This window comes from Dunckerocampus dactyliophorus, chromosome 3, assembly GCF_027744805.1.
Source record: "Dunckerocampus dactyliophorus isolate RoL2022-P2 chromosome 3, RoL_Ddac_1.1, whole genome shotgun sequence".
NCBI classification, from domain to species: Eukaryota; Metazoa; Chordata; class Actinopteri; order Syngnathiformes; family Syngnathidae; genus Dunckerocampus; species Dunckerocampus dactyliophorus.
Window position 1 is genome coordinate 28,053,356 of NC_072821.1, and position 10,167 is coordinate 28,063,522.

Below are 10,167 nucleotides of genomic sequence, written 5' to 3' on the forward strand. Positions count from 1 at the left end.
TGTCTAACGCAGCCAGCGGCCACCATTTTGTCTCCCTTGGTCAATATCTGACTGCATATAGCGGCCAAATTACCAACTCAAGTAGAAGCTTCATGCACGAAAAAGTTTCGTTTTTCAATCAATGAAGCCGTCGTGTGTAGACTTTAATTACTGAGTCCTACCTAAATCACAATCATTCACAAGATCCACACAAACTGTCAGTTGTTCCACATAAAAAGCCGTCTTCTTTTGAGCTTGCTATTTCCTGGTCAAATATGTAACTTTAAGAGCATTTGCACCAAAACATTACCACAAAGTAGGCTGGGAACAGGACATGCTCCCAGCCACGCTACAATAAAAAAAAAAAAACATACGCTAGCATGCATGCGGCAGCGGGAGCAAAACTGAGTTGGGTTGTACTTAATAGAAGTATTTTAGAATGTACTCACGTTATTTTTCATCAATCCTCATCCACAAATCCATCAAAGTCCTCATCGTCTGTATTCGACACAAACAAAGCCGTCTTCTTTTCCGTTCGCTACTAGTCTGTTAACTTGTCAGTGTTATTCAGCTCCGAAGCAAAGAAGGAAACTTCTCCTGTTGCTTCTGCCAACTTTATTTCTAACGCGGCCACCAGACAGCAGCTCAGAACACACACACATCTCTCAGCATCGTCTCTCCTTCCTGCTTGCCCACAAGGCAAAGGTTAAACAAGCCCTACTACATAGCTGTCCAGCCAATGCCTGTAAGAAATGACACCATTTATTTCCTGGTGCGCACTGGTCAATACCGTAATGCCGCTTGTTGTGGGGAAGGAGAGACTCACGTCGCCGATGCACTTTAATGGCTTTATAACAGCAGAGAACACTGCAGGACTTTACATCCACGCTAACATAAACACACTTCCCAACTCTCTCGAAACTCACAGCTAGCACTGAGCCTAGCTCTCCTGCTCGGGACGCCCACCGTCACTTCCCGTCACTTCCTGATGAACTAAAGCTGTAATGACACTCTGCCGTATAAAAAGTAAAATATTAAAAACAAGCGTAAGACATTACTAGCACAGCTTTGTTCTGTGGGCCGTGGATATATTCTATCAGTTATTATTAAGCCTCTAGCTTCCTTTTAGTAAGTAAAAACCTTGGCTATGATTGCACTACTTTGTCATGTAGACCTACAAAGTACACTTGGAAGAACAAGAGGTGAATAAATGTATTGCAACTGATGAGGGGTAGGATTAAATAAGCTTTGCTTCTTCCTACTCCTTTTTGGACATGCAAAATTGTGAATTGTACTATGTGATGTGCTACTGTTTGACTCATATGCATGTTCAGGATGAATTAAAACCATGAACCATGAACCATGATAATAACAAGACTAGTAGTGCTGTACAACTTTTATTCACAGTCCGCAGTGCCCTCTACTGGTCAACATTATTATTATTATTTTTTTCCCTTTTTTTCTTTTTGTTCCTCTACTGGTCAACATTCAAACTGGACGCCAACCTGTCTATAGAGGCCACCTGTCTATAGCGGCCACTTTTGCAGACTCCCTCTAGTGGCCGCTATAGACAATTTTGACTGTATATGTAATATGGAAGTGGCATTGCGCAAGGCATTTTTGGAACCGCACGTTAATTGCTTTACGCACACTATAAACCTATAAACTATAAACCACTATAAATCAAACCTACCTTGGTGTCAGCGTCACCGAGTGACATGTAGCTGTTTTTTTCCATCAGAGTTTCATAGCCGTGATGTTAATGTCCAAGCAGAAGCTGTAATTCTACATTTGATCAAGGTTATTTAAGATTTGTCAGATCAAAACACGTAGATGTTTGGACTTGTCTGCACCCTTAATCACCGAGCCATTCTATTTATGCTTGTTACATTTGGCTGAGCGCCAACTTGACGGGCATGGGCGATCACCAGTGGAAGTTCATTAATGCTAATGCTCCAAATTAGTTGCAGAAATGAAAGTCAGGCGTACCGGTTATGATTAGGGTTAAGTGGGTGTCTTGCTTCATTAATAATGATACGGTGGCAACCAACTCCGCTTCATAACACACCTCATACGCAGAAGAGATCCATGTGGACAGTTTAGCGACACAGTCACTATATTTAGCAAGTAAGGGTGCACACTGAAAGTGAAAGACAGGAAGTGTTTCTTGCGTCATGCATTTATTTGGTGGTCAACAAAGGTGAAGTATCCATCGCAGAGGCGAGTGGGTGTGGAGCTTCACCTCGATTGTGCAGAAGTATCGCATGTTGTTCTGAAAGCTGCATAATACACAGCTGAAAGCTCCACAATACAACTCAACCCCTGACCAGCGACAAGTAGATGAGACAAAAACAGTGAACTGGCATTGTTCATCTGCAAGCTGGAACTCATAATGCTGAACATCAGCCAATAAGGAACTTACTACCTGCCACTTAAAAGTTAATTTTTTTAAGCGGCTGATTGGTGTAGTGGGTAACATCGGTGCTTGGCACAGGGGACTATGATTTGAATCCTAGTCAGTAAATGGCAATGTCACTGCCCCCCACGGATAACTACACAACAACCTAAATGATTAGTAGTAGCAGCTCCAACTGCCGTCATTATTGTAACTTTTATAATCTTTAGTTTTTCTTTCAATTTGTGGAAAGAAGTTCAACAGTTAAAAGCATCATGCTTGGGTCATGCATGCAAAAATATAAAACATTAAAAAATGTACCTGCATTGGTTTATGACTCAGTTAATTAAAAAAGTCTGTTTGTACAGTCCTATATTTTGTCATTGTAGTTTTCTTAAAAATAATTTTAAAATATTGTCTCGTCTCATTCTCGTGAACCCAATATCGTGTCATCTTGTCTCATGAGCTGAGTATGACACCTCTAATATGTTGTATAATCATTCTACTCTGATAAAAGAGTGGTTCCAATAAATTCTTACCTTGTTACCCCCAAAGTATCCCTCTAATACACTGCTATGTTATTAATAAATGTCCCTCATTAATATACCCTTGCATACATCTGTATGAAATGCCAGCTAAAACTTAACAAAAACAAGAAGAACAAGTAAAGAGATCAGCATCATTAATAACTCCATAAGACGAACTTTGACGCTCTGAACAATGAAATTATCCTTATATTTTGTTGTTTTCCTTTCATAATCATTTTCACATTCCATAGGAACGTCACCCTGTTTTTTTATGTTAGTCCATTGTTTGGGGTTATAATGAAAAGATTCAGACCAGAAATAATTATGTTTTGCCAATGTAATGTACTGTCATGTAGTGTAATGATGGAGATCTTCATGTGTAATTTCCTGTGACAGTCTTCTTCCGGGTGAATTGTACATGAAGCCCACTAGGCCGATTTGAAATTGGAGGCTGAATGTCATTTCTGTTAGCTGTAAACTTTCGATTGATTTGTCAATCATTCCAAGTGACGTTTCTTATTGAGATTTTTTTACTATGCAGAAATTAAATCCAAAGTTAGAGCTGCATATACATCCATTTGCATGAATATGTACCATGTCCATAAAACTCTAGTTCATCCATGCAGATGCAAGGATACATTTGTTTATTCATTTTCAAGAAACATGGTCCCAAAATTTATATTCATCCCAAAGATGGGTGTTTGTAAACTTCTGCTTTTTCTATGTTAGGGTGAGAAGGTAAAGCTGACATGTACAGACAGACTTCCAGCTTACTTGACAATGGTGGCCATGATGGCTTTCATGGTGAGTAAGTCTTTAATCTGTTTTTAATTGCAATTGTAATTGGTTTCAACCATTTACTGTATGCTAATCGAAGATTCAGTGTTCATAGGAGAAGCGAAACTACAGTGGTACCATGGTTTTTGATATTTATGAATTTGTTCCAAAAGGTCAGACGAAAACTGAAACCTACAAAAGCTGAGGCAATTTTTCCCATAGGATATAATGTAAATCTAACTAATCTGTTCTGGGCACCCAAAAATAACAGGCTATCTGCTAGGTCTTAAAAAGTCTAAAATCCAATAATTTAAATTTTTAAGACTAGTTGAAAAATTCCAAGAATATACATTTTGCACTGTTGGATCTTAAGGAAGTTGTAAATAAGTGCAAGAAGAGGAAATGGGAATGAGACCAAAAATATTTTTGAGTAAGCAATTTAATGCAAACAACCATTAAAATGAAATAGGCTGTTAGGCTTAAGACCCTACTTAATTTGTGAATCCTGAAGAGTAGTCACACATACTCTGCCCCAAAATGATTTATTATCCGCTCCATTTGTGGACGCTCACTTCTACATTTCTTAAGCCATTCAAACCATCCTATAATCAAAACGTGCGCATTCGGGACGTCATCTATCGATATCTAAGGACAAATTCCCCACAATGTCCACTTTACAAAATTCCCATTCAAAAGGAATGGACAGTTTTTACAAGTTCTACATTTCTCAGAATTTCAGTTCATTCACAAACAATTTCTACAGAAATTCCCTTCTCTAGTTGTTAATAATACTCACCATACTCTCTCAATCCTTTGTTATTTTGTATTTGCTGAGAGTGCCAAACCACTGTTTAATCAAGGTTTGAAAGCCTAACTTCTAACTTAAAAGTCAGTTGGTCAATAAACTAGTTTGATGTGTCTTGCACAGGCAATGCAGTAGACATCATGTGAAATGTCTTATTGGTTGTCCATGCTTTTTTGCTCAAATTGTCTTTCTGCTTACGTGTAGATCTCAGTGACTTTTGTCATTGTCTTCGGGGTAATCCTCTACCGGATTAGCATTAAGACAGCTTTGCACATCAGCACCTACCCTGCAGCACGGTACAATGTCCGGGCCACTGTCAAAACCACAGCTGCCATCATCAACCTCATCGTCATCATCATTTTAGATGAAATCTATGGTGCTGTCGCACGCTGGCTTACTGTACTTGGTAAGAAAAATTTGCTCCAAATATATCTTTTTATCTGTTGATCATTGTCGTAGACAAATTACTTTTTAATTACCAGTATTCAAAATCAATTAAATACTTTTTTTCTTTTTTTTTTGCAGAGGTTCCAAAAACAGACAGAAGCTTTGAAGAGAGGCTTATCTTCAAGACGTTTATTTTGAAGTTTGTTAATGCCTTCACACCAATTGTTTATTTGGCTTTTTTTAGAGGACGGTAAGAAATCACTCACTCACTGCACATATTTATGTTTATTTACATTTATTTTGACTATGAGGCACAAGGAAAGAAAAGGGTTTTTGTCCCGCTTGAGACAATAACTTTCAACTTACTTTCAAAAAATCATTTTTATTTTCATTTTTAATATGCATATATGTCCCCTGTGCGTGATGCTATTTCTTGTTTAAGAGAAAAGCTATCTTGCCAGAAGAGGGCAGTCAGAAGTCGATCGGACTGGCAACTATTGCATTGCTACTGTTAATGAGCATACACGTACAGTAATATAGAGTAATATAGAAGTGGCAGTGCGCGAGGCAGGATTGGAACTGCACATTAATGCTCTATGCACACTATAAGGCTTGCAATCCAACATACATTGGTGTTAAAGCATCTCTTGGCTCGTGACGTGTGGCTGTTTTTTCCATTGGAGTTTTAACAGCAATATCCAAGCAGAAACTGTAGTAATTTTACATTTTCAAACTTACTGAAGTCAGCTCATAACATGATCGCTGCATATGACTTCTATCAAAACATGTGATGGTAGCGTCTAATCAGAAATGCACTGTTTCCTGGATCGGCACTATAAGCATCATGGGAACTATAGTTCTTTTCGCGTACAGTAAACATAAAACAAATCTACTACAATCTGCAATCTTTTTTACATGTGTTTACATGACTACGCATCAACAGCAGCGACAAATGCCTTCATTATTAACTTTTATAATTTTTGTTTTTTGTTTCAATTTGTGGAAAGAAAATCAGCAGTTAAAAGCATCATGCTTTGGTCATGCATACAAAGAAATGTAAATGTTTTAAAATGCACCTGCATTGTTTTGTGACTCAGTTAAAAAAAAGTCTGTTTGTTCCGTCTTCTCAGGGCATTGACTCAATCGCAACTGCACTGTTCAGGTTGTCTTAGAAGACGTTTCGCCTCCTGTTTGTCTAGTCCTATATTTTGTCTTTGTAGTTTTCTTAAAAGCAATGTTAAAATATTGTCTCATCTTGTTCTTGTGAACCCAATATCGTGTATCGTCTTGTCTCGTGAGCTGAGTGTATCGTAACATGCTGAGTAGTTAGTATACAGCTTGTATAACAGTGTGGTCGAGGGAAAGGCTTCTTGAGACGTCATCTGTACTTCTGTGAAGAAGGTGTCGGGCGTTTCGCTCCTCATCCGAAGAGCTTCGTCAGCGAACTAACAAGTGCTGGTAGCCTAGGCCTTAAATACAGTAAGAGTGGGCGGAATTGGTGTGCCAACACCCTCCTCCTATTGGTTCCTTACCCTAAGCCTGGGCGGAGTAGTGGTATAATCCTCTCCTGACATTAGCACCTCCGATAAAAGGGAAGTGTCGCTCCCTGAGTAGGGTATGAACGACTCTGATACTGGCTCGTTAGCATCTATTGTTCTGGCTCGGCCCTGGCTTCACCTCATGTAACAGTGTAAATGTACGGTCCACTCAAAATCTTGGCAAAGGAGATGTGCTTCCTATCACAGATTCACAGATTCAGACAGATTTGTCAACAGGATTTCAGAGAATTAGGCTTTTTGTGTACATAGAAAAAGTTTGACATCTTTGAGTTCATCTCAAGAAAGATGGGCGCAAAAACAAAATTGTTGCGTTTATATTTCTGAGTGTACTGTAGTTATTTTGAAGGCATGTTTCTGAAAAAATACAGTGGAATCTTGGTTAGTGTCATTAATCGTTCCAGAAGGTCCGACTCCAACTGAAACGGACTCTAACCAAATCCATTTTTCCCATGAGAAACAATGTAAATCCAATTAATTTAAGTAAGCCAAAAATGTTAACACAAAACAAGTTTAGTTTACCCTAAATTCTGGTGTACAAGCCGCACCCACTAAATTTAGGGGAAACCCCTGATTTTTTCTTATATAAGCCGCACCAGTGTATAAGCCACACGTCTGCACATCATAAAATGGAGTATTTGGTGCACAGAAAGACATTACAGTTAGTGCCGTAGCACGAGCTAATGTCAGTAGCACTTAAATACATTCTGACTGTTAGGGAGACAAATGCAGCTTAGTACCTTTCAAAAGAGCCCAAAATCATGCCTCCACTCCAAATGTTTCAAGGATAGCTTCACATTTCCCTTGTGAACAACATAAAAAAAAAAATTAAGAAAGGCCTATATCACATTTATTTATTGCAGTTATGTGGTAAATGGTTGCCCATTCACATATATATGAAATACAAATTGTTGTTGTATGTGTTATTGTTTTATAGGCTTGTGGGGCGGCCAGGAAAATACCTGTATGTTGTCGGATCATACAGAATGGAAGAGGTAACTTCTAATGGTGTTTCCATATGCATATTTTGTGTTTTCAAGTATTTCAGGAATTTAATTGAATATGTTGGGCACTAACATTCAATACTTGACAGGTAGAGTTAATCATATGTCTTCATGTCCTCCTCCAGTGTGCGCATGCAGGATGCCTTATGGAGTTATGCATCCAGTTATGTATCACCATGCTTGGCAAGCAGCTCATCCAGAACAACCTGTTTGAGATTGGCATACCGTGAGTGCTTAAATTTGATTTTGTTGGTGGAAATTGTTTGCATCAGTTCAAAGTTTTTACATTACTTAGTGTACACTCCTGATCAAATTTTAAGACCAGTTGAAAAATTGGAAAAAATGTACATTTTGCACTGTTGGATCTTAAGGAGGTTCTAAGTAGAGCTTCAAAATGCAAAAAGAAGAAATGGGAGTGAGACAAACCATTTTTGGAGTAACCAATTTATTGCAAACAACCATTAAACTGAAATAGGCTGTTCATCAGCTGATCAAAAGTTAAAAAAAAAAACTGAAACCCCCCTAAAATAGAAATGACAGTTTCAAAAAAAGGACTCAGTAATGAGTAGTTGCGGCAATCTTGTTAATCACCTCAAAAATGGGTTTGGGCATGCTTGATGCGAGTGTTTCCAGGAGGCTAGTGGAATATTTCTCCAGGTGGTGAAGATGGCTTCACGGAGGGCATCCACTGTGTGGAACTCATGTCCATTTTTGTAAACTTCCCTTGCCATCCATCCCCAAATGTTCTCAGTTGGATTTAGATCAGGGGAACATGCAGGATGATTTTAAAGAGTGATGTTATTCCTCTGGAAGAAGTCCTTTGTCAGACGGGCATTGTGCCAAGATTTTGGCTTTTAAAATCGGTGGTCTTAAACTTTTGATCAGCTGATGAACAGCCTATTTCACTTTAATGGTTGTTTGCAATAAATTGCTTACTCTATTTTTTTTTGTCTCACTCCCATTTCTTCTTTTTCCATTTTGAAGCTTTACTTTGAATCCTTAAAATCCAACAGTGCAAACTGTTAATTCTTGCAATTTTTCAACTGGTCTTAAAATTTTGGTGAGGAGTCCATTTACACATAGCTAGAGAAACTAAGCTGAGTCAATGGCATGCTGTTTCCAGTTAGCGAGCAATGGATCTTGTTGTTTTTCAAACAAACTTGACTATATTTCGGAATACTATTTATTTTATAGATGACCTGCTTGATACATGTTGATTTCCTTGTTGCATTCTTTCTGCAGCAAGCTGAAAAAAATGCTACGCAAGAAGAAGTCCGACCTAGACACAAAGCGAGAAGAGGAACTGGCCAAAACATTGCAACGGCATGAGAAGGATCACTTCCTGGGCCCCTTTGTTGGCCTTAATCCAGAGTATATGGAAATGAGTAAGTTTGTTTTGAAACTGTTACATAGAGTAACACTAAGAGCTACTCTCTCTAGTTACATCTACAGAGAATATGGAAAGGTTTCTTTAATTGGCTCAAATATATAGACATTTGACCTGAAGCCATGTACCCCCTACTCCTGGACACATAAAAAAAACGTTTTTGTCTTAATTAACATCAAATATTGAACATAATTAATTGGTGAAATTTCACATGAGCACTGATAAACAGATAAGTAATCATCTACATATCTTTTATTCCTGTTTGATGTTGGCATCCTTCCATTTGAATGGGTTGACTGTGACCTTCACTTTTATTCCACTCACTGTCACGAGGTGGCTTACGCCAAAAAAGATTGGAACCCGTGATGCAGACTGACACCTCGCTAGTGAAAATACAATTTATTACACAAGGTAATAATTGCAACAGGTACAGGGAAAAAGAATACAAAAACTAACTAAGGTACTCAGGGCTAGAGCCAAAAAACAACAAGGAACGGAAAACACTGCTAGGCAGGAAAAAAGGTACTCACAAACTAAAGGAGCTGCAGGAAAAAAGTGCAGAACAGGTAACAGCGGTAACAATCACAATGGCAGTAATACGTGAGCTAAGTAGACCAGTTGGGAGCCAAGGGATGAGGAGCAGGAAGCAGGGATGGCAAGGGAATAACTGGCAACCGGGTAGTGACAGAGCAGAGGTATATATGGGAAGCAGCAGATTGATCGCAGGTGTTCCTAATTGCTCATCAGAGCGGTCATGGCACTGCAGGGACAAAGCAGAGGCGGCAGCAGAGTGCAGACACAACACAGAACATGACACTCACAATGGTTATGGTTTAAGTCTGCATATTATTTTAATACAAAATTGAAGGGGAAAGTTTAACAATCTTAATAAAGTACAAAAATATATACAACCAACGATACATTTTTCATTTTCAGGGGAATCCCCACTCACAGTGACAGGTTTTCGCTGCGCCGTGCGGAGATTGGAACACCAATATAAATGAAATCTTAAACACTCTTATCATCTTATCATCAAAAGTACTTATTTCTTCATATAATGCGCACAGAGCAATGAACAACTTCATGTTCTATCTCCTTTCTGCTCCGTTCTCCTTGCGCTGTGAGGTGTTTTTTTTTTTTTTATTCCCGTTTTTTGATTAAATTTGGTGTTCCCCGGGGCGGATGCGTACCTCACTTTGGGAACCTAGGATGTATTGTATTATCATTCCATCCTGGAAAAAGAAGCACTGAAACGAATCATTAAGGGCCCAAATTGAATAGGACATTCAAGTCCATGATGAGTGTACGTTTTTAATCATATTTGATCACTCTAAAGAGAAAAATTACCTA

At 38.6% G+C, this 10,167-nt stretch overlaps 1 protein-coding gene across 3 annotated transcripts in view; it reads left to right on the forward strand.

Moving 5' to 3' along the window:
• The window catches only part of ano1a (anoctamin 1, calcium activated chloride channel a), a 79,092-nt gene that overhangs the window by 52,903 nt on the left and 16,022 nt on the right, over positions 1-10,167 (forward strand). For all 3 annotated transcript variants that reach the window (XM_054769628.1, XM_054769626.1, XM_054769627.1), the window contains 6 exons: positions 3,631-3,705; positions 4,688-4,889; positions 5,009-5,120; positions 7,364-7,421; positions 7,556-7,656; positions 8,673-8,815. In XM_054769628.1, coding sequence (XP_054625603.1) covers positions 3,631-3,705; positions 4,688-4,889; positions 5,009-5,120; positions 7,364-7,421; positions 7,556-7,656; positions 8,673-8,815 — 691 coding nt within the window. The remainder of the gene's footprint in view (positions 1-3,630; positions 3,706-4,687; positions 4,890-5,008; positions 5,121-7,363; positions 7,422-7,555; positions 7,657-8,672; positions 8,816-10,167) is intronic.